A 24,434-nucleotide genomic window follows, 5' to 3' on the forward strand; every position below is an offset into this window, starting at 1 on the left:
GCATTATTAACCCTGTTTTATGAATGGAAGACACAGATGCAGATGTTTTATGAGACTTCCAAAAAACATTTGGAAACTTTGAAGTAGACAGTCCTAATCTACGAGAGACTGATTGGTATTTCTTCACACAATTCATCACACAAAATGGGGATATACCAAGTGACCATCTCCATATCTTTCATGGTCCTAAATAAAAATCATTCATCATTGGACTCTTTATGGTTAGAATCTGTTTCCACAGAAGACATTATTTCTGGCAAAAAGCCAGGGCTGTCCCCAAACCATTATGAAAAGTGCTGTGAGACCTTTAACTTAACATTGGATGCCTGTCAGTTCTGGTAGAGATGTGTCATCTGAATTTGAACTTATCTTCTTCCCCAGAGGCAATAAGAAGTTCTACCTGCAGAGCAAAATAGATAAACACTGATGTAATTGAATACATTTCCAAATATCTAAATAAACCAATCAATAAAACTAAAAAATAAACTTCAATGTTTACAGTGTGCTGGGAACACAGAGAACTTCCTCCTCCAAGCTTGGAGAACCTTCTCTACAGGTCTCTGAAATCAAATACGATCAAGTTATTATCCATTCAAGACTACAGCACAAAAATGTTGAGATGTCAATAAACAAGCATAGAACTGTATTTAAATAAATTACAATTAGATTTACAAATTAGATTTTCTAAGGATACCTGCAAAGATCACTCTTCTCTTGGTTCTATATCACTTCATTTGGACTGCTAATAAGACTATTGGAATATGGAATTACTTGAACAGACAGAAAAAAACTGTTTATTTGCTGGAGATGACATGATATTTTCACTTGCTATTTCTGTTGCTACATATTCTAATTTGGACTAGTGTGTGGACTTGCACCAAAGAAAATTTACTTCTTCCTTATAACACCGAAGACTTACTTTTAGATAAATAAATGATGTTGTAGGATATTGTACACGTTATATAAATAAGAGAACATACAGGATTACAAATGAGTAAAATAGTGACTATAAAACCAGAGAAATATTTGAAGTGGCCAAAGAAAAGTAGTCTATATGCCTGTAGGAAGAGAAGAAGCATGGCTTCTGACCATAGGCCTGAGTGTTTCAGGTTCTTCAGGATCACAGGAAACATCACTGAAACTAAAGATGAGCTAAAAATACAAGAGGATTATATCCGTGTGACCTATCTACATGGCAGGATCTAGTTTATGTGTCCATTACTTTAAGGGATATAAATGTGCAATAGCAACTTCAAATACAGGCAAAGGGAGAGAATGTGAGCAAAGACTAAAATCTCTTGTTTATATTTGAAACAGAACTAGATCACAGATTGTATTTTCAATTTAAGAACAAGTAATTCTTTCCTTGTTTATTACAGACGTCAAGTATCCATATATAACAACATATAGACAAAGACAGGGTTATACAGGGGCAGCAATTATTAATGGACATCATGGAATGACAAATAAAGAGCTAGCTCTAAAATGGTATTCATTGCACACAGATGTCTGGACCATGGGCAGATGTCTTAAATTGTCTACACAAAGCGCTTTTGTACTATCACAGTAATCTAAATTGCTTTGCATTTGGTTCCAGACATTTCCACAGATTGTTCTCCACTGCACATAAATTCCTACTCTGAAATTCTAACTGGACTTTAAGGGCCAGATTACTTCCTGGTATAATTCTTTGGCTTAGTTTGTCTTAGTTTTATTGAGCCAAGTTGATGCAGCCAAACTTTCAAAATGGTACTCCCAATTATAGGAAATCTCATACCTAACTCCATAGGTTATGGTCCTGGTTCAGAAGAGGGCTTCCACTGCCCTTGAAACACCACACTGAAGGGGATAACACAGTAAGCACAAGCAGGAAGAAGGTGGGGTGGAAGCATGGCTTCTTGTGTGCTCTGTGTGCAAACCACCACATACTTCACAACTCAGTATGCTCGTGGTTGACACTCCTTGTGGGGAGGCTTGCTTCAAGTCTCCTTCTGGACCCTATTCAGAGAAGAAAGGACTATCATAGCATGACTTAAAAAAAACTTTAACTCAGGACATTTGTCCTCTTAAACCTGTTGGTCGCCGATTTTATCTGTGAGTTGCCAGCTAAAATGAAAATAATTACTGCCCCTAAACATGGGAGAGCCCCAGGGAAGCCACCCATGCCACCCATCTCTGAGACAGATGGCTTCCTGACTCTCTGGGGATCTTAGCCATACTGTACTCCCAGAGCAGGACTGTGCCTAGCTGAAAATCAAGTCAGTGATTATTTAGGAAATCATTCATATCCCCAGAGGAGTCATATCTTGCAGCACAGACAGCCCAGACTAAGTTGCTGAGTTCTAGTTAATGGCTTCATTCTGTCTAATGTGTCTGTTCTTGCAGATATTGCTTACAGATAAAGTGTGTGTTTTCTGTCTTCCTATTTATTTTTATTTTTTTTTCATGGAAAATATTTGAATTAGCTGAGCATATAAACACACCGTCTAGGAACAGATTCATGGGAGGAGGAGGATATAGAGTGAGACAGATAGGATAGTTCATTTAATAACTATTATTCTGTATTGCAACCCTGCGAAGAAAATGAATAATAAATTTTCCAGTGGACATTTTACAAGGGTCACTTTACAAGAGTGAGACTGCAAAATCTCTCTGTTTTATTCTTCCTATTAGCAACGAGTTATCTCTCAGTTTTATTCTTCCTATTAGCAATGAGTTATCTATCACCTAATCTGAGAAACACTGTGACTTGAATTTCATTTCTTATGCATTTTTTCCTTCAAAATATGCAAAATAGTTTTCAAAGTAAAGTTGAGATATAGCCATACTAGATTGTGCAGACTTCCTTTTTTTCCTGATACAATGGTCATGACACTACATGATCTGACCCTACCACTCGGTTACTACTTGTTGTGGGAGAACGATCAGTTACCAGACAAAAAAACTGGAAATATGAAGACATGCTGATCCTAGTAAATTAAAGAGCACATACTTCCACACAACTGTTAGCCATGAAAGTGTGTCAAATACTACATAATTTCTTCCTCTTCTTACCCTGATGCAAATGAAAAGTCCAGAAGGAAAATTTTGTCATCCTTGGCATTTTTGGCCATAGAGTTTGAGTAAAGTCTTATTGATTTCAAAATTCGTTAGAAATTAGAACTGTGACAGAAAAACAACTTCTTTCTTTTTACTTAAGTCAGTTGTTAACTTTGGTTTGACTATAAATCTCTCTATATAAATTATATAAATAATCTTGGATTTATTTGTGTTATTTTATTGCCCCGAGTCGTACTTATGGTCCAAGACATGCTACGTAACAAAAGAAATTCAAACAAAGAAACAAACAAGCCAGAAAATTTAAGGTATCTATGAATTAATCTACAATTGCCTGGTAAAAAGCAGAAAAATAAGAAAACAAGCAGACAGTGTCTGTGCAGGTAAAATAAATGGGTAATGCTTTCAGTACTGCTGTGATAAGGCTGAGTTTTAGCAGGACCACTGTAATTCTCCCTCCTCTTCAGCATGTGGATGCTAGTTGCCATGACCCTGCTGAAACTGCAAAAACTAAACAAGACACCGCCAGGATGCTGCATTGCCCCATAACCTCAACATGCATGTAAGTATTGGTAGGCTGAACAGAAATATGGCTAGAGACTGTTTGGGGTAGAAAAGCATAAGCAATCTGGACACCTACCATAGAATTGAGGTGACGGGTTTGCCAACAGCATAGATCTGCTTTAAATGTCAGGTAGAGCCCATGCAGTCTAGAGGAAATCTCAGGTACTTCCCTAGTGGTGCTTAAAATCAGGTTCTGGAAAAGTGTAATAACCTTTTTGTAATATTGTAAATAATAACTGCACAGAGAAATTAGGCATAATTTTAATGGCCACCTATCCAGCAATAATAAACACAGTATGCTATGCAATACTGAAGTGCTGACTTCCTGATCTTGGTTCTATTTATTATTACAATCAATAGTGGATACTTTATAAATAACGGTGTTTTTCAGAAAACAAAACAAAAGTAAAGTTGAAAATTCATCAGATAGGAGTATTTCAAAAGGAAATAATGGGAAAACAAGCTAGCTGGGGATTAAACTTGTTTCTGGGGTAAAAAAGAGTATCTTGGAACATGGTAAACTTTGTTTTTACTTTTTCTTTTTTTATATATATATACTTTTAAAGATGCAGGAGTGGTGCAGTAAGGTTAGCTGTAATAAATAACTTCAGCATTAATGCATATGTTTGCCTAAAACGACCTTGGTGTAACATTTGTTAGATTTAAGAACAAACACTGAATAAAAGTTGAAAAGGTGCAGCTGGCTGGCAGAGCAGGGAAGAGCATCCCGATAGGAGGGTGTCAGGCTCCCTCTCCAGGACATTGTTGTCAACTACGATTCCTTCATCTGTACTCTCCTATGCCTTCGGATGTGCAGAGGAATGAGCAAAACCAGACTGTCACAGACATAAGCTTAGGACAAAAAGATCCCCAATATAAAGAGGCTAAACATGAAATATATAACTGAGAGACTCCTTCAGATTTGACCACTCAATGGTGGCATGCGCTGATGCACACAAAGTGAAAATTCATTTTTCCTGATAAAGTTGTTAGAAAACACAGAAAGAAAAAATGGAAATACTGCTCAAAGAAATAGGGAAACCAAAGAAATGTTTTGGCCATGAAAGGAAAGAAATGAGAATTGCCACGGGGGAACTCTGTTTCTGACTGTTAAGGATCTATTTGCACAGAATAACTGACAATTGGACTAAATGATGATCAAGACAAGGAATACTGATTTTTGCACCCTTTATTATATACAGTAATAAAACAATATTGGATCTATTATTGTTTATGCTATTAATTTTGCTATAACTACCCACAAACAACGCTCAGCTCAATACTTACAGAAAAAGTAAACAGACACAACACCAACACCTTCACTCAATAAGTGACCTGACCATATGCTGGCCATCAACATCTCAGCTCATCAGCCCCATGAGTATGATGGTCCCATGCATCACCCATGGTTGTATAACCCATGTTAATTATGTATATTGTATTAACCCATGTTAATAATGGTGGGAAGCCATCGCTGATTTGGACCCAGGGCCACAGGATTAACTTCTCTACATTGAGGAAGCAGCAAAGGCAGGGTGTTTACCTCTGATCTGCTTGTATTCAGAACAGATCTCTTACTTTCCCACAGTTTTGGAGAAAGTTTTCCTGAAATGTTTAGTGGGTGACATTGGTATTAGGGCGATGGTTGGACCAGATTATCTTGAAGGTCTTTTCCAACCTTAATGATTCTATGAATCTATGAAATTGGCTGGCCATGACTAGTAAGGATCATTTCTGGTCTAGTGTCCCACAGGCCACCCAATCAGACACTTCTTCAGTTGGTTTGAGATGTCCAGCAGTCTCCAGCATATGTCACCTTCAACATTAGTTGTAATCAACTACCTCAAAGGTCAACAGTTTCTTCCTTTCTTATTACACCACTTGCCCTAAAGCTGCAGGTCACACATCAGCCTGTGAAACACTTCAGCTCTCCAGGGAAGGTCATAGACACTTCTCTACATGGAGAAACAAAGATAACATAGAAACAATGAATTGCCACATGCTTTACCAGAACAGCACCATTTATCCTACTGACTGCACACAACAACAACCTGCTGGTCAGGAGTTGATGGGATGTGAATAGGGGCAGATTTAATCAGTAAAGCAAATGAGCAGGTGACATGAATTACCAGTTTGTAGCTAGAAGGGTAAACAGCTGAAAATGGGTTTCATCACTATAAAGGTGACAGCCTTTCCACATAACTCAAATTTTTGAGAAGATAGAAAGGCTTCAGTTTTTATGGAAACTTGATGAAGGAGGCTTGTATTTCTATATAGCTATAAGGGGAAAAGCAACACAGACAAACAAATGCATAATGGAGCTGGGTCTGGTGCTGAGGTGAGAATTTCATGGTGGTTAATGCTAAATTATCTTTCTAAAAATATCAGATATGTTAACTTCTCTATTTTACTGTGACTAACATTCCAGTGGTAACCAAGGAATTCCCATTTTGCAGTTTCTAAATCTAGATTTGTAGTTGTAACATCCAGATTGGAACTTCTGAATGCAAAAATCAGTTAGCAAGCTGTTGTTACAGTAGGAGCTGTTGCTAATCCTTGTTTTTTCATACAGGTTATTAGTGATAGGGATATTTATTTCTGAAGCATGGACACAAGGGAGACCAGGTAAAACTGCTGTGAACTGCCTTCACATAGAAATGTCCAGCTTTTTTTCTTTTTTTTTTTTATTATAGGCAGTGATGTGTGTATTTCAGGTTTTTGTTTGTTTGTTGTTGTTTTTTTGTTTTGTTTTGTGTTTTTTTTGGTTGTGGATTATTTGATTACCTTCCTTTCAGTAGGTTGGAGGGGGATTTTCTGGTTTTGTTTTGCTCATTCCAATTAAGATGTTCAGCTTGGGGCAGCCGATTTAGTGGTTTCTTGAACCTCTTTCACAATCCTGTTTCTGTTGCTGGCTGCTGCAGATAGCAGTGCCAGCTGGCCAGGCATGGTTACTATCAGAACACTGACTTCATGGCTATGGTTTCTCTTGAAAGTGCTTCTTGTTTTGTTAGTTTGTTTTATATATCTTGACCAGAGATTCTGAAATATAACTATTATGGTATTGTTATTTATGAAGTAGAATGGGAAGTTAAAAGCTTCTCTTTATGTTACCTTTAATTCTCTACTTACTGGCTTTTAACACAGGACCCATGAGTTCAGAGTGCTTGGAGAACTTTTTGTGTATAACACTGAGGGCAGAATACTTTGAGGGCAAGTACTTATCTTTTTCTGCTGTTGGTAAGTTGATCCAGAAGATCCTGGAGACAGAAATGCACAAGGTGATGTCTTTAAAATCTTTTGAGGTCTTCCTATACTAAAATTCCCTGGATCTCATGAAGTGTGTAGAGCTGTTGGAAGTATGTTGCGCCTCATTATTATTATTATTATTATTATTTAAAATGCCTTTATTTCTGTATAACCTATTCTTTAGCTTTATTAAGTTATAATTTAGCTATATCAAGTCTAAATATCAAGTCTAATCATGGCTGTCTTTGCACTCAAACTAAAATGTACCATGTAGGAAGATATGGTAGTTGTTAGACATGTTAGTGGATTTCCCTCCTGGTAAAAATATGCCCCTATAACCACACAAACTATTTGGAAAGTTCAAAAGCTGAAGCTGACACTACTGGTTTTGCATAGATGATTCCCCACTTTTTTGCTTATAACTAAGGGGTCTTGTGGATCGATAAATCATCTGGGGTCTCTGACTGGAGACTTAGTAATCAATGAGTGGTATGTTTGAGTGAAAAGCACCACAGAGTGCCCTGGAAGGGTGAAATGAGTTAACTTTGGTCAATAAACATAATCAGATGTAAGATATAAAAATACTAACTCAGTCTTGAACTAGCTCTCAACGTTGGTTGTCTGACTAGATGTGATCTTTTATACTGCATCCATCTTCCTAGCACATTAAACTTGTGTCAAATTCCTCTAAATATACGTTTCTGTTTGAGCATCTTCACCCATACATCAATAGACTCTGCAATTGAAATATGTATGGCTTGAAAGTGTAAAGCAATTATTTTTGGCTTAAAATCAATGATAATTTTGTAGCTTAAACTTAAGCTAAGCTTTAGTGTGCTTGTCATCCTGATAAGACTCCTGAAGGGTCTCCACTGGCCAGCCAGGCATTAGAGAGAAACATGAGCGTGTGCCAGCCCCAGAACTAAGCCCCTGTGTTGCGAGTTGTCATCATTAATCACCCATGACAACTTTGACACTGATCTGTGTCTGGTCTGCACTTACTGGAGCTTCCTCACTAGTCCTTTAGTATTTCATATCTTCCCATATTGGTCATTTATCATCTTCAGCCTTTCAGCTGCTATGTTTCCTGACCCAGTCTGTTTGTAGCTTTACCTTTATTGTTCTATTGATTTTGATGCATATCTTTACCTCTTTGCAATTTTATCTTAAGTTTGACCTCAAGGTATACATCTGGGACATAAAAGACCTGGGACGGCTGAACTCTAGGGGCAAGGGGAGATTGCTGAGGGAGTTTGCAGAGCAGGAATTGTGCTAATTAATACTAATCTTAACTAATTGCCTATAGATCAATCTGGCATAGCCTGGGAGCTAGATGAGGCCCTGGCATCACAGTGTGGCTATACAGTAACTTACAGCAACTGGAATAACATTGAGTTTCGTGCTTCTGCACTAAGCTGCCATTCTCATGTGGAGGTAAGTCTAATTAATATAGGCTTTTTTTTTACGGTACTGATGCTGTGTATGACCTTTACACAAAAATTACCAAATGATTGGCAGGTATTAACTGAGGGGTCATAATGTCTTGAATATCTACTAGCAGAACATTTAGTTCTCCTCAAATGTATCCAGCGATCTAAGAATACAACATGGTATTGACATTTCAATGCCCTACAGAGTAGCACAGATGAGCATATGAAGAAGCGTGTTACATATGTGTCCTAGAAGTGCAACTGCTTTCTACTTGATAAGGATAGGAAATGTATTTGTGTTGCTATGTAGATAGATACCTAAATGTATATAGGCTAGTTAACCAAGGAAAAAAACAATAACATTTCAGTATGGTGGTGCTTTTCTGTGCAAAGCCTAATGGGTAGATTTTCTAAGTTAGTTTGGTTACAAGGATAGCTGATGTCCTACTGGGAAAAATCTGTAACAAATGTTTCCAATATCCATGCAGAAAGATACATTCACAGTAACTATACAAGTCAAAGCATCTCATACTCCTGATATGAAAAACGCTTCGGTTCACCTAAAAAGTGCAAGTTGTCATTATGGCCCATGGAGTCCAAGACAGCTAGTATGTGAAACTACCTATATGGAGGTAAGCACTGGAAGATTTCATCTTTGGAAACAGATTAGATATTAGGAATGGGAATTGGAACAGAGTTTGAATATCATGCTATGAAAGACTTTACTGGTGAAGCCACAGCAGCATCTTGAGCTTAGTGATGTATTTGTTATGTTTTCTATAGACTTCTGAATAGTGTTAATAGCCAATAAAGTTGTGAAATAATATTCAAAAGATTAAGCTAACAGATTGAACTAGCTGAATGGTGTCTCAACAAATGCTGAGATAACAACAAATAAAGCTTTCTTCAGAAAGTACACCTACTGAACTTTCTGGGGAGAACTGTAGAGAGGGAAGAACAATTCCTCTTTGAAGAGGACCTGGGTGTAAGAATGAAGCCCTGGCTTTAACTGGAAGTGAAAATGCTGAAACTAGAAAACTGATATGCTTTTAAAAAAAAAAAAAAGCTGAAATGAAGCTGACTATGGATAATACACTATTATGGCATAAAATATCATGAATTCTTGACTTGAGGGGAATGAAAAATCTCCCTTTGCGAAATGCTAGTCTCCATTCTTCTCAGTCTCCTACTGTCCTGAAAGTACTGAAAAAGACTTGAGATGTTCAAGGCAAGGGGGTTGATGGTGACACTCTTTTCCTTAGATTGGCTTTTTTCATTCAGGTTTCTGTTAGGAGGGATGTTCCAAAGACTGTAAAGGACTTCATTCAAGATGAGCCTGAAGACTGGACTCTTGTCTTTCCAGAGGTAAATAAAATTGCAGGCTTTCTTCCTAATAAGAGCTAGTGCTACTTCCAACACAACCATCCTTCTATGTCCACACAGTATAAATTGTCCTTTCAAAAACTACTTTTAAGTAGGAAGAGCAGAACTTCTTTACAAACTGGTTTTAGAATAGAGGTTTTATATATATTAGAAATACAGGCAGCTGTTAGCCTTATCTCCAAGGAAGAAGGGGAGATCTATTTCTCAGACAACCTAAAAATCAAGCCTTCCCCAGGCAAAAGGGTACGCAACAAAAATTCTAAGAACCCGCGGCCCAAGAATGAACTCCAGATTGCCTCTTTTTTCCTTCTTGGGCCCTATATTTTCAGTGTAGCATTGTAGTTAATCTCCTGCCCCATAATTTATCTCCATACAGGAAGGGACGTCTACATTTTTTTCAGTACAATATCTGTTTGCTTTTAATATGGAAAGCTTTCTGTATGAGAGGCTGAGCAGGGCAAAGTTTGAGGAGTATCACAGTAGTATTTACAGTAAGTCAACAAAACTTCTGTGTAGTTCAATACATAAAAAATCATCCAATATAGTAAATAAGTCACTTTGAACAGCTTGTTTAAACTGTTAATGAATTTCTATGAGCAGGCTAAATCAGGAGAAGCCTCAATATGGCAAATAGTGTTTCATCAACCAGAAGAGAAAAGGGCTCTGCTTGTGAGTGATGCTTGGAGTGCTGGCTATGGACTCAACATCACAGACACCAGGATTCTGCTGCGAGTACCATATAATGCTGCACAAACTCAGCTGGTAAAGGTTGGTACACTCAATCTAACCTAACAAGTTGTCAGATTATATAGGTCTAACCAGATCTCTTCCTGCAGGCTCAGGGAATTACTTTTTCTACAGTGAGATCAAGTACATTTTACAAACAGCAGTGGATGATCCTGATGGTGGATACTGCTGTGGTGTGTCCTGTAGGTAAGGAATGTGGTACCTCACCCCAATGTTTAAATGTACAGGGAATGTCTGGTAACTACTGTAATGATCTGACAGCTTTCCTATCTGGTCCCTAAGATGGTGTGGATTACACTAACAAAATGATCATCTGGACTGTTCCAAAATACATTCAAGCACTCTGTACTGGAGCAACTAGCTTTAAGGATGTTCTTGTTGAAGCTGGTGTGAATCTACACAAACTCTCTGCCAAAGAAATGGCTTCCAGGAAATATGTGTTATCTAATGATTTTGATGTGATTACAATGAAGGTACCAATAGGTGCAGAAGGTGGCTATTACAAGGTTAGTTGGTTATATTGGATGGCAGGTAAATTATTTTCTGTTGTAACCATGTGGTGGTGGTGTGTTTTGTTTTCCTGGGGAGGAATAACTTTTCATTCTCCTCATTACAAAGGAGGGGAAAAGGGAGGGGGAAGGGGAAGAAAAGGTATATCAAACATCCCAAAAACCCTGACCAAAGGGCTCTTATAAACATCACTTTGTGAAAACTTTTTTCTGATAAGCAGAGATGGACAGAATCCCATAAAGAACTATGATTTTTCTTTCCTCAGATTAACACAGAATTTTTGCCTTTCAATCCTGATGTCATGCTCCTTGAAGACAGTCCTAGCTGGACTATAAAACATGCATAGATTCTGTCATACTTTCCAAAAAATGTTTAAGATTGAGAACATGCCATTTGTTCTCAAGACCACATTATATCAGGATGCTTTGAGACTATGCCTCTAAATCGAGTCCCTTGGAATGAACTCAGTCCTGGGCAAATGTTATAGCTGAACTTCAAAGGAAAATGAAGGAGGAGCTATTTCACTGATTAAAAAATCCCCTGCTGTTTGGAACTATGAGGTGGGCAACAACCTTCAAAAGGTAGTCTCTTGAGTATCCTGAGAATAATATAAACTCTTAGAAAAATAGAGTCTATAATAGTGATACAGTAAGTATGACACAAGAGTGCATGATTCCTCACAGGTGCTGTTTTTTCAGACTTCCTTACCAGCATAAAAGCAGAGCCACAGAGCTCAGGAGGACGATTGTTTGGAACTGTAGCTCTAGCTGACCCTGCAGTGTTGTGATACAGCTTTTACTTTATATATGTCATGTTATATTAAAGGATGCTGATTTATAAAATTCCAGACTTCTGTGAGCAGTGGACAACATGGGGCAAGATATTGCATCAACCTGTTCTTGGAACACCAGTGGGAGGATAACAAATGGGGACTAACCAAACATACCATCATCAAGGAAATAGAAACACCATTTGAACTAGTAGAACTCACTGTAACAAACAGTAAGTATCCTAACACTGAGTTTACTGAAGGTTTTGGTACTGAGAGAAGATTGATGCTAGTATGTTCCTTTTCAGACTCAAATCTGAGTGCAAGGATAATGAATGTGACAGTGGGAATGTTCCTCCTGGATGTGGAGCTTGTGAACTTGACCATTGAGGGGGCAACTGTCACAGTACCTGAGGCTGTTCAGCATGGGTACCGAATGTATGAGATTAAATACGCTAATCAAAGCAAAGTCTATGTAATACAAGTGCCATTTGATGCACCAAGCATTAAGAAAGAGGTGTGTACTAAGAAAGAGCAGCTAATCCTGGTGTAGAAATGATATCACTCAGTGATTTTTTTTATCTCAAAATGTTTTTTCAGTATGTGAGAGATGATGTAAGAACATACACACTGAATGTCACACTGGAGTTCATAATTCATCCAACAAGTGAGACCTTCTCTGTCCTCATCATTACACTATCTGCTGTTAAAGATGCTGGTAAGCTAGTGGAACCTGTGCAAAACTGTACTTATCTGGCTATGATTTACCTGGCTATGAACTCAGCTGCTAACTGGGCGAAGTTCAGCCAGTGATGCTGTCAGCACTAAATAGTGCTATTAAACTCTGGCACCTAGCATGTTGGCTGACCCTTAGCTGTATTACAGTACTGCCCAGTGCAAGGGGATTTTGTGACGAGAACAACGTCCATCTCCACATCACTCATGGGAATGTGGACCAGAACTGGATGCCCTTCATCTCAGGCCGACACCTGACCCCAGAGGCAGCGCAGAAGTACAACTACAGCCTCAGTGATAATGGCACTCACTTGGCCATCTCTGTCCCTTTCCTTTCTTCCCTCCTGGACTATGAGGTAAGGATGCTAGTCTGTATCAACTGAAAGATGTGCTAGCTATGAGATGAACATGATATACTATGTCCTTGTAGACAAAATGAACCTTCCAAAATAAAGCTTCCCTTTGGATAGGCTTCAAAGGATTAAAGGAGGACTTTTTTGTCCTTTGAAGAACACTTATTTCCCTTGGCTAATGTTGGCAGAAGTAGCCAGGAGAAAGTACTTTGCAAGTACTTAAAGGCTGAAGAACATCCTAATGGCAATTGCACAGGCAATGACACCTGTGTTGTATTGTGAATCTACTGAAGATGTTCTGCATCTGCTTCTAGGTTAAGATGAAAAATCTCCTGTGGATTTAGTTTTGGCCAAAGACCATTACCTCTGGCTTGTTATAACCTGCTCTTAGCCCTTTAGTTTTTCTAGAAGAGTAGTGGATCTTCGTTTAACCTGTGATAATCCTCTCTAGGATATTCATATGTCTGGAGTATTGGCTTCACTCCATTTAACCCTGAAAGATGGAGTCACCTTTGCTAATAAGAAGGACTTCTCAATTTCCTGCAGATTTTCCCCTTCAGAGCTCATACGTATGTATGCTGCCACTGATATTTAGCTTTTAATGCTCTTTGAGTTGTGTAAGTCACGCAAGCCCACATTGTCTGAAATGTTTCTAGAGCTTATACTGGTGCAATACCTTATCTGCCTGTCAATTTTTATGCCAAGTAATATTCTACAAGAAAAGTCAACTTACAGTCTATAGGAAAAAAATCCTGTCCAGTACAATATTTGGGAAGGAAAAGAAAATATACTTCCTTTCACACTTCCAAAAGCATGAAACTTTGTCAAAGGGGTTTGGGGTTGTTTGGGGTGTCTTCCTGGGTGCTTCTTCTTTCTTTGGTGGGAAGATAGGCATGTGGGGGTCAGTTCATAAATAGTCACTGAAAACTTACTCATCTGGATTGGAGGTACTGAATATCTTGGCTAGAAAAATCTCTTTGAGAGAGATTAAGACTTTCTAGGAAGAGAAAGGTGGGTGAAATGGTCACCTTAGTCTGTGTAGTGCATGCTCTACTGGTGTTAGCTTGAAGAAAATCAAGTGTAAGTACTGAAGAGTCTTATTCAAATCTTCATCCTCATGAGCTGCTAAAAGTCGTGCAAGGAAATCCATACACAACCTCTTAGTTGTACTAAGCTACAGAACAGAAGAACTGGAGTCTGAAGAACTGATTTGTACTGAAAAATGTATCTTTTTTTTCTCTTTCAGAGTGCCTTCCCAATGGCACTGTGGTTATTACTGCAGTGAAACTGGTAAGACTTGCAGACCTGGACACCAGCCTCCTTGTGTTAAGTGACAGAAACTGCAAGCCCAGCCTAGTGACAGAGAAGACTGCAACTTTCAAATTCAATGTGAATACGTGTGGAACAAAAAGAAAGGTAAGTACTTAGTGATATGAAGTTTACTCTTTATTGGGATAGGTTTAGCACTAGAACTGCCAGAAGTTCAGAGCTGAGTAGAAGCTGCAAAAGGTCACAACTGATAAGTAGTCACTTTCAATATGAGGCATACCTAAGGTCCTTTTCTGAGGATATCAAATTCTGTTGGGCTGAATTTTGAAGCTTCACCTTCCTAGTTGGTGAAAGAAACTTTCAGGACCAGATGTGCTTGTTTTCTGAAACCAGCATTTAGTTTGACATCTCTGGATTGTTCAGTAACAGTCTTGAATGTGAGTTTGTGTTGCCAGTACATATTCATTGTATGTTATTCATATGTCTTATAGAAACTGGTTAGATATCGCTAATGAATACCTAAACCAACACTAGAGTGGGTTTCCTCTTTCTGCCACATACTGTTTAAAAAGAAAATAGACACAAAATAACAGAAGATCAAATCACTTCTAAATTCCACTCACAACAAATGTAGCTTACTTCTCTGAATGCTAGGCACTGGTTCTGCTAACAGAATCAACAGAATTCCTTTGTGTGTGTGTCCCAATGCACTTCTTTCTGGGGTGCTATGTCATTTGAGATATTGTTAGTTGATAAGCTACTTCTTGATAACGACTTTGCTGTTAGCTGTAGCTTGCTTTGGTTCAGAAGGTACAGGACAGTAACTTCTGGTCACTTCCAAGTGTACTCTGCTCAGAGCCATCTGCCAGTTAAGGGATGTGGATATTTTGTAAAAAAAAAAAAAAAAAAAAAGTCAATTCTAAAGTAACTGTCCTGTTTGTAACAATATGTATCTTTTAGTTTAATAGCACATCTATAACATATGAGAATGAGGTAGTCTACTTCAGACTTGGAAATGATTCACCAGTATACAAGTAAGTGACATTTTGACATTTCCTAGAGGGAGGCTGTCCAAGATGTTTCGGTTTCTGAAATCTAATACTAAACATCTTCCCTCAGATTAAAGTTTGTATGCTTATACACAATCAAGCAGACTGTTGATGTCCAGTATGAGACTAAGAAGAACCCATCACCCAGTATTAAGCCAGGGTTTGGCTCTCTTGACCTCTCATTGAAGCTTTTTAAAGGTAGCCTTTATGATCAAAATTTTTGGAATTGATGGGATTGAGAAGGATCTCTGGAGATCATTTTGTCCAACTCCCCTGCACAAAGAGTGACCTAAAGCAAGTTGCCCAGGACTATGTCCAGGCAGCTTTTGAATATAACCAGGGTGAACTGAAAAATCTCTTCAAGGCCTCTGAGAGAGGTTGTACCTTCAGAATGCAACACAAATAGTCAAGTATCTACAGTGGATCATACCATGTGCAGCCAAGTCTTATGGCTTTTCTGCTTGGTATGAGCATGTTAACTTCTGTGTAGTGGATGTGATGGCAGTGTTTGAAGTGTGGCAAGTGGAGAAATTACCACTGACCACAGTAACCGTAACTTCTGTCAGAAGGAAGCTACATGCATTACTGCTGTAAAATGGTAACACTGCTGGCAAAAACTTCTAACTGAAGTCTGAACAAAACCATCACCCTGGCTGGAGTGGCCATGATGCTTTTGCTTCTTTACCTTTTTAAAAGCAGTTTTGAATGAGTCTGACTTAACAGGTTTTACAGAAAGAAACTTCCCTCCTCTAGATCTTCAGAGCCAAAAAATACTGTTCAAGTCTTTGCTTTCCTTACTAGTTCTTATTTTTCTACCATCGTAGCCCTAGCCCTAATTGCTGACATCTCCATTTTTTTGTGCTGCTGTGATAGAGTAAATGGGGGTGGAAAGCAGAGTGACTCAGCTGGTGAATACCTACCCTGTAAAAAGGAAACTCTACCATCAATGCTCTCTTCTAGACGAGTCCTATTCTGACCCCTATCAAGAACTGGAATTTCCTGTGGTAAAATACCTGAAGGAAACAGTATATTTGGAAGTAGAACTGCTCCAGCCTGCAGATCCAAGACTAGAACTAAACCTGAAAGACTGTTGGGCTACAAACTCCCAAAGTCAGGACAGCCTTCCACAGTGGCCAATCCTCATAAATGGGTAAGAAGAACTTTCCTTCTGTGTCTGGTAACTGCTGAGCACAAAACCTCTAATCTTAGTTAGAAGGAGAGTGTAAGAGGACAGAGTTCACCTGGGAAGGATTTTTCATCCTGATTCTGTATCTGCTGCTATGCTGTGAAAGGCATGAGGGTGTTTGCACACAAGCTATGCCTTCTGGTATCAGGAGGTCACCAGGGGTAGGCAGAAATATTAACTTCTAGCTAATCTTTATGAAAGAACAAGAACTAACTACTACTACAGCTAAATACAATGGCAAAAGAAAGGGACTGTGACTGGGGGAGGCTCTATCTCTACCATTCTAGCCTGAGGAAAACAGGGAAGTTCCTCAGTATTTCACCTCCTTGGCTTGCATAAGGACCTTGTCAAAGTGATGAAGGTTTAGATTAAGGACACTTCCTTTCATTTTCCCAAAAAAAAAGGTGTGAAAACAGCAAAGACTCTCAGAGAACAGTCTTCCACAAAGTCAATTACAGCAACAGAGTAAAATTTCCCCAGCACCTGAAGAGATTTGAAGTGATGATGTTCACCTTTATAGAAGGCACAACTCCATTACAAAAGCAGGTGAGATCTCTGGTTTGTTGTGCACTGTCAGTGGTGTCAGTGTGCATGAGCCTGGAGTAGTGCATCCAGCAAATGCTGTGGAAGATCTCAGCTGGCCCTGTGCTGCTGGGGGCTGTTAGCCGCCACCTTGAAGGGTTAACGCTATAGGAGTAACAAATAGAGACTAGTGACTCACTAGCATTCACTTCGTCTCATTTGGAATCAGTACGCACCCAATATTTGCCAAATAAGACTCCCTGTACACAGTACACATATTTTTACCTTGTAGCTGTATTTCCACTGCAGCGTGGTGATCTGCAGCACTATGCCACAGCCTTCCGACTTCCTTTGTCAGAGGAGATGCAATCCTGGGAAACATAGACGTGGTAAGAAAAACATTTCTCAAGTCATTCCTGAAGTTTGCTCAGCAACACAGCATATGCTCTCAGGAGCTTTGTCAGATGACAGACTCCTAGTCTTAGTGTGTGCTGTACAGAATATTAAAAGCTGAAATGTCTCATTAGACCGCAGTACAGAACCACAACCGCATGGGCAAGCATCATCTGGGGCAGTGCTTATTAGGAAGGAAAACACAACCAGCAGAGGTAGGTATTGCTTTTAGATCACATTACTGATATACCAAATGTACTGCTCTTGTAACATAAAGGCTTCTGCGCATTTCTCTCCTCTCTGTAGGTGAATACACTCTTTCTTGACAGAGACTAAACAAGAACTGTTTAGTTTTATGAATCTGCAATTAAATGGCCTATGCAAATGCAGTCTGCCCAGACTTTCGATTAAGGACACTGCAAAAATATCTTCTTGGAAAATACATTCAGTGTCTGCTGATGTAAGGGTTAACTAACCAAGTACAGCTGAATCTTTGTCTCTTAGTCAACTTTAGTGTGTTGCTCTCTTGTGTTTCTCTAGAGTCTAGTAGTCTTGATCTTTGTGTGACTTGCATTTGACCTAGTGTTCTCAGCTAATGTGTCTGAAATTTGTCTAGCCGCTTTGCAATTGGAAGCATCTGTTTTGGTGTAGAGGGGGAAAGGTAGCAGCAGATGTAATGTCAACTGCAAATCATTTATTACATCTTTTTTTTTAAAGTTTTAAGATGAATCAAGTGTTGCAGGGACTTCAATGTCAGTCTTTTTTTCCTGAAGCAAATGGTAATAAATATTTGATCTTGTAGTGGCAACTGTCAGAAAAAAGTAAGCTGTAGATTTCACTGGAGGGTTGTGGCTCTGCAATGTCAAGTTGCCTCCCTTGGTTGTGGGGTAAATCAGTCACAGGTAGCATTAGTAACTCTGCTTAGCAGAGTAATCTGCCACCCTAAAGGAAAAAAGCTTTTAGTGGAGGTGTATAGCAGTAATGATAATACATGGACTTCGTCTATGAAGTGTTTAGGATTTTTCCTTATTAGAAGGCATGGTATGTAGGCATTCCTGTCAGATAATCCTGTCCTTTTTTTAATGGGTAGAAAATTTCTTGATTTATTTGCATCTGAGTAGTGATATGAAAAGTTTGGATTCATTACTGTGTTTTCCTGTTCTAAGGAAAGATTGCATAGCATGAATCATTGCTTAGGGCCAAAGACACAATAATGGGTGTACAATGTTTGCTTTTTAACCTTATATTAAATGGAATTCTACTACAAGGAATTGCTGTGAAAGGTACCTTGAGCAAGAAACGAAATTATTCCATGAATCTATTTGTACCTTGTGAAGAAAAACACAAAGATTTGTAGCTCTGCTGTTATACCTGTACAGAGATCCCATTAAACAGCTTATGCTATAATCTCAAGATCATGTTTGAAAGTATTCTCCATCCTCTAGTTGCCTGCTAAGTATATCTGTAGTTGATTTGTTTATTTTTCTTTCTGAAAAAAAAAAACACTGTGGGCTTCATGATGAGTGACAAAAAGTCCCTAGCTGTGCCTCAGGACTGTCCTCCAGTAGAGGAGGCTACAATACTAAATTAGTCTTCTTTCTGCTCTGGTTGGTGAAGACTAAAGTTATGGAGCTATGATATTGAGGAATGAGTTGTGTCAGCAAGGAAATGAAAGGAAAATGCAAAACTTGTAAGCCTGATGAGACTTGACAGGCCAGTGATTTTGTGCTTACTGCTTTCCCCTACATTAATTGAATGGCTTAAGCACCAGCTATTCCTCAGTCTGTGGGCATAAGTTATTGAGAATTCACAGGACACATCTGTAATAGCCTGCTAGGGCTTTGCACCTAACAGAACACAAGTATAGTCACTTTAAGTGGTATGACAACTTCCCTGTATGTCTTATATCATGCTGTCTCCCAAGGAATGAGGCTGGCATGCAGTGTTTCCCCTGGATAGAGGACCTGCAGCTTTCATCTGCCAGTGATCTACCAGCACAGCGTGGGCTGCCTTGGGTAGCCTGAGCCGCCTTCTCCCCTCTTACAGCTGTGCAGGGGTGGGGAGGAAAAATGTAATAGCCAGGAACAGATGTGAGAACCATGCATGAGGAAGGGGCAGCCTATTGTGAACTCTGTCCTTGATGTGGTTTCCTGAGTTTGAAACTTCTCTTCAAACCAATACTCAAGGGTGAAATCGTTTAATATAAATGCGGTATTTAAAGTCTTTCATCTATGGGGATGTGTTCCCCTCACCCTGGATTAGGCGATATCTCAAGATTCTCCCTATTGACAGTGATTTAAGAGCTGTAAAAAAGCTATTTAACTTTTTCTCTGCTCTTTAGTCTTTCTAAAAATTGTTCATTCTCAATTTGCAAAATGAGAATTCTTAATATATGATAGTCCTTTATTTTCTTCACTGATAATTCAAGGAAACTTCTTTCCAAATTTCTTTCCATGGCTGAACTAAGATTCATGTAAACCTTGTCAGATTTTACAACAGTATGTGAGACAAAATTCATTTCAATATCAGCAAAATATTTTTAAAGACAATGTGACAGTAGTACTTTGTATACCTTAGAGGTCTGTTTATACTAAAATTCAGTAAGCACCTTCCTGGTTTTATATATTTTTTTTTTTAAAAAATCCTCCTGAAGTGTTGAATCAACACCTCTTTGCCTTTTAAGTGGATATTTTATGACCACATGCTTTTCCTTCCGGTATTTGGGATGTTATTTTTATATCCCTGTTAACACAAGCTGAAAGGAGATCAATCTTCTTTGTTTATGCTTAATGTCTCCTACAATTTCAACAGGTGAATGATAAAAATCTAAGGGGAAAGAAGTCTTGTGTGATTTGTTTTTCTAAGAAAATAGAAACAATAATGGAACTCCTACTGCAGACAGATATTTCCACTTGAAAAAATGGTGATAAGTCGGTGTTATAATTAGCCACACTGTATCTGGCTGTTGATAGAAATGGTTATAACTTACTCTACTGTAACTTTGACCTAGCTAGTGTTTTTAAAACTAGGTGCTGCTTTAGTCTCTTAGAACAACAACAACTTACTATTAACTAAATATTGGAAGATTAAGAAAAGCAACGTTTGTTCTCTGACCCAATTGACTTTGGTACACTTGTTTTGCTTTTTATTTTAAATCTTAGTGTTTTCAGTAGAAGAGTAAATGTCATGAACATATATCAACAGGAAAATATGTCCTGAGAGTGAGCTAATGATGTGGGAGGCTTTGGTTCAAGTTTTTTTCTACCTGATAGTCTGTCTTCGGTCAGTCTTCAGATTGTCATTTCCTTACAGATTCTACTTCCATTTGGGCATGCAAGTCCAGAAACACTGAAGCACCACACTAAGCACATTGACAAATCCTAGGCAGGTTCCTACCTTAAATGTTTCAAAGCATAAGTAAGCTGTATCAGTCTCCTTACAGTACTTGGTGTAGTGATAAGAGAACAAACCTTAGGCTCATCTTGTGTAAAGAAGCAAAACGGCAGAAGCTTAACCAGGGAGGGTTTTCAGATGGACTCAGTTGGACTCAATTTTTCTAACTCATGGCAGCAAAGCTGCTTTATTGGGAGCTGGGTCTCTTCTCCATGATTAAGTTTTGTATCTGTTATAGCTATGAATTTTACCTGATTTAATTTTACTCTAACTTATCAAATGCAGATCCATAAATTTGGATCTTCAGAAGCTGGGGTGCATCTGTACTCGTACATTAATACATACTATGTATGTTTTATACACATACATCTATATAGCTTTCTGCCATGCAGAGCTGGGCTTCCCCTGAAGAACTGGCTGAAGCCATTTAGCAGGAGGCTTTCTTCCCCTCAGACACACCTATGTGCAGCCCAAATGTGTAACCATAAAACTTCTTGGCACCTATGTGGTGCTCCTCAGTTTAGAATTTCAAAGTGCTGTGTGGGGGCAGGCGGCCCTGAGCTCCCCCCTGTTCTGCAGCTCAGGGAGGGTCTTGAAGCAAGCTCTGGCTCAGTCTTTTAACTGCTGAGGAATATTCTCTGAGGTACTTACTCTTTCCACCAAGAGGCAATTTGACCTCCTTTTCTTCTTCAGTGTGTATCAGCACAATCAATGCACTGTTCATGTGGTGGGCAGTAATGTTGCCCCTCTCCTGATCTCAAATGGAAAGCTTGGGCTGGAGGTTGGAGAATGGAACTGGATGTGGACTGGAACCCTAATTATTTGAACCCCTCCTTTTTGCAGATGAGCTCCCTACTCAACAAAACCTGCCTCCAGGTGCACTAGAATAGATGCTGGTCTCTGAGGTACAAGAAACCAAGAGCCTATTCTCATATAGCTCCTGTTAGCAACATTAACTCTGATATTCTTAAAAATATAATTTAAAAATATATTCATGATAGTAACAGGACATGGCCTATAACAAGTCAGACCCTCTCTTCACATTCAGTGAAACATACATGCTACAGGGAAGAATTGCAAAAGGAGAGAGTTAGAGAGAAGCTGTGTTATGCAGAGCAAATATGGCACATCCTAGGAAATCCAAATCCTAGAGTCAAAGAATCAGACTGATTTGGGTTGGAAGGGAACTTAAAGACCATCTAGTTCTAACCCCACTGCTGTAAGATGAACAACCCCAACTCTCTCAGCCTGTCCTCATAGGTGAGGCACTCCAGCCCTCTGACCATCTTCATGGCTCTTCTTTGGACCGGCTCTAACCATTCCATGTCCTCTGTATATTGGTGGCTAATGACCAGAGGCTCCAGCTTAGGTCTCAGAGCAGAGAAGAATCATCTCCTTTGACATGACAGCTACACTCCTGTAGCCATGAACTGAACCCACCTCCACCTCTTACTCTATGTTTTGGTCACTTTTTCCTCATTATTTGCAGGTGCAACAGGAGCTTCCCTGAAAGGGGAGTGTCTCTGTCAGTACTAACAAATCAAACAGCACCAGTATAGTGTGTGATACTGAACTAACCCCCTCTTGGACATGGACCTTGGTCCTATTACAACACAGGGATCAACTTCGAACAGGCTGTGGCCTGTTCCCTAAGGGCACCTTATGCACAGCCACCATGTGCTGGAGCTCAAAGTAGTTAAGGGTACAGCATCAGACACTGGACTTTTGGGGCCTAGAGCGTGGGCACAGGTAAGGTCTGGTTCACTAGCACAGAAGTAGTAAAATGGTCCTGAAAGAGACTCAAATGCCTTTCCTTTGTGGTTACTTAGAGCTGTTCTTCCACTTTGGACTCAAAGGGAGAGAGGGACTCTGCAGCCACTCACAGAGATATGGCCCAGCATCTTCAGGGCCTTCGGTTTTCCTGTGGCCAAGGTGGGGGTGGGTAGGAAATGCCAGCCCTGAGCCATTCCTCAAATCTGCAGGTTGTCTTTGTCTCTTTCCTACTGGGACAGTCTTTTTGCATACAGCATTACATAGTTTTGTTTATGAGCAACAGCCTTCAGAAGCTGTTAACTATCACTGTCTTCCTTTATAGTTGAGTAAACTGAGGCAGTAATGCTGAATGACCAGCAAGATTACAGATAACAGCATCCACTTCTATGGCTAGTTTACTTCCCTTCCTTTGCTTTGTCAAGAGCTGGAAACACAGTTATTACTTGTAGTTCCAGGTTTGGAAGATTTAAGGAACAAGGTTAAAAGACTTCCCAAACGCAGACAATCTATCTGGTATAGTATACTGGTCTATCAAACCACTATACTTGGGAATGATGATGGTCTACAACCAAGATGACAATGATAGAACTATCCTCTGTGTATCTGCTTGTGGCTCACCAGCACCAGTGAGCCGGTACCCCCCTTTACTACTGTCACGTACATTGAGAGCCTTTGTGAAAGGGCTCAGCATCAAGCTCTCAGTTCTGGCTCTGTGAAAGATCCTGTGGCCAACATACAATTTCACTTCCTTAAACAGTAGGAGGACTGAATCAAAAAATAAATAAATAAAAATCCACATTGATTGTGCCTATGCTGAAGCCCGAAAGCTTGTGAGAAATATAATGTGGGTTAAAACAAAACAGAAGCATAGGGGATATGCTTAAATGTGAATACGTTTTGAGTGACACTGCCACCTGCATAAATTTGAATTTAGCTGCTTTTTTCAGACAGCGATGGATTTCACACTGTTTGCTCCAACATCCACATATCATGTGAAAAGAACACTGAGTCAGTTTAGGTTGAGCCAGGGAGAAAAAGTGTACAAAACCAATTATATTTCACTCCAAACAACCAGAAAGAAGAAAGAAAAAAGGGAAAGGTGCAATAAAGTTTCAGCTTTGCAGAGCTCTGCTACAGGATGCATCCTCAAACTTAGACCATCTGCCCCCGCACAGATGTGTTGATTGATTCATCCTGGTGAGACAAACCTGTTACCTCCTGCCTGCTGCTTTCTCAATGTCTTACATCTCCCCATGGAGAAAAGGTTAATTTGTCTTAATTAGCTCTGCACTGTTCAGCCCTGCAATGCATCAAGTCTGCCCCAGGTTTTGCTCCTCTCTGTGCATTGCTGGTCTCAGAGTAGCCAAGTCTTTATAAACAATCTGCAGTGAGATATACAAAGCAAGCATTTTGTTTTTGCTGCAGTGAGACTTGCGTGATCTCCATCACACAAAAGGCAACCAAATTAAAGATTTGGACTATGTCGTCATTTGTTTGTTTTTTGGAAAGTTTCATCGGTGTGTTTTACAGGACTGTTACTGGCTGTAGGAAATCTCTGATGTGACAGCTTTTAATAAGGAGACATTACGGTTGTCAGAGTCCTGCTACATTTCAGTACATCTTGAGGATAAAACTTTGCATCTTTCTCATATCTGAATCAATTTGTCTCATGCCAGAGAGAAGGAAGAAGAGGAACAGAACTCAGTCTTATTTGTTCTAGAAAGTTGATGTAAAAATGTCTTCTACAATTTATTAGACATTGAAGCAAAGAGTTTTATAGATTAAATACAGGCAAATATTATATGTTTCTGTATATATTAATACAGAAGACAGAATCTGACAGCAATTTATCTATATAAAATGACAGCTTATATTTCAGTTCCAGTATTTAGTGGTCATGGTTAGATTTTACCTATCTGTCAGATATATAATACAAGATACAGACTATGACTTTGATATTTATTTGTTTACGAGCAAAGATTTTCTTACTTTTACTTTGTTTCTTTATTTTTAGGTACAGCAGAAATGTGGATAAATAGACAACACTTGAACTAG

General features: G+C 39.1%; 1 protein-coding gene across 1 annotated transcript; it reads left to right on the top strand.

Annotated features, from left to right (window-relative positions):
• Positions 1–5,936: 5,936 nt before the first annotated feature.
• On the top strand, positions 5,937–24,434 carry LOC118255946 (uncharacterized). The gene is made up of 21 exons (XM_035562578.2): positions 5,937–5,959; positions 6,194–6,246; positions 6,766–6,858; positions 8,174–8,301; positions 8,786–8,929; positions 9,579–9,662; positions 10,281–10,448; positions 10,517–10,613; positions 10,710–10,933; positions 11,786–11,939; positions 12,015–12,223; positions 12,307–12,424; positions 12,592–12,797; positions 13,246–13,363; positions 14,041–14,210; positions 15,024–15,097; positions 15,183–15,310; positions 16,073–16,262; positions 16,703–16,844; positions 17,113–17,209; positions 24,394–24,434. The coding sequence occupies exons 1-21, from the start codon at positions 5,937–5,939 to the stop codon at positions 24,432–24,434; spliced, it is 2,661 nt and encodes an 886-aa protein (XP_035418471.2).

The sequence above is a fragment of the Cygnus atratus genome, chromosome 3 (genome assembly GCF_013377495.2).
Source record: "Cygnus atratus isolate AKBS03 ecotype Queensland, Australia chromosome 3, CAtr_DNAZoo_HiC_assembly, whole genome shotgun sequence".
Lineage (NCBI taxonomy): Eukaryota > Metazoa > Chordata > Aves > Anseriformes > Anatidae > Cygnus > Cygnus atratus.

What these genes read in the sequence shown, in the direction of transcription:
- LOC118255946 (XM_035562578.2), top strand. Translation starts at nt 5,937, where the DNA reads ATGGAGCTGGGTCTGGTGCTGAG. An exon ending in GAGCTGGGTCTGGTGCTGAG is followed by an intron (nt 5,960 to 6,193) that starts GTGAGAATTTCA and finishes TTTTTCATACAG; the next exon opens with GTTATTAGTGATAGGGATAT. An exon ending in CAGAAGGTGGCTATTACAAG is followed by an intron (nt 10,934 to 11,785) that starts GTTAGTTGGTTA and finishes ATAAAATTCCAG; the next exon opens with ACTTCTGTGAGCAGTGGACA.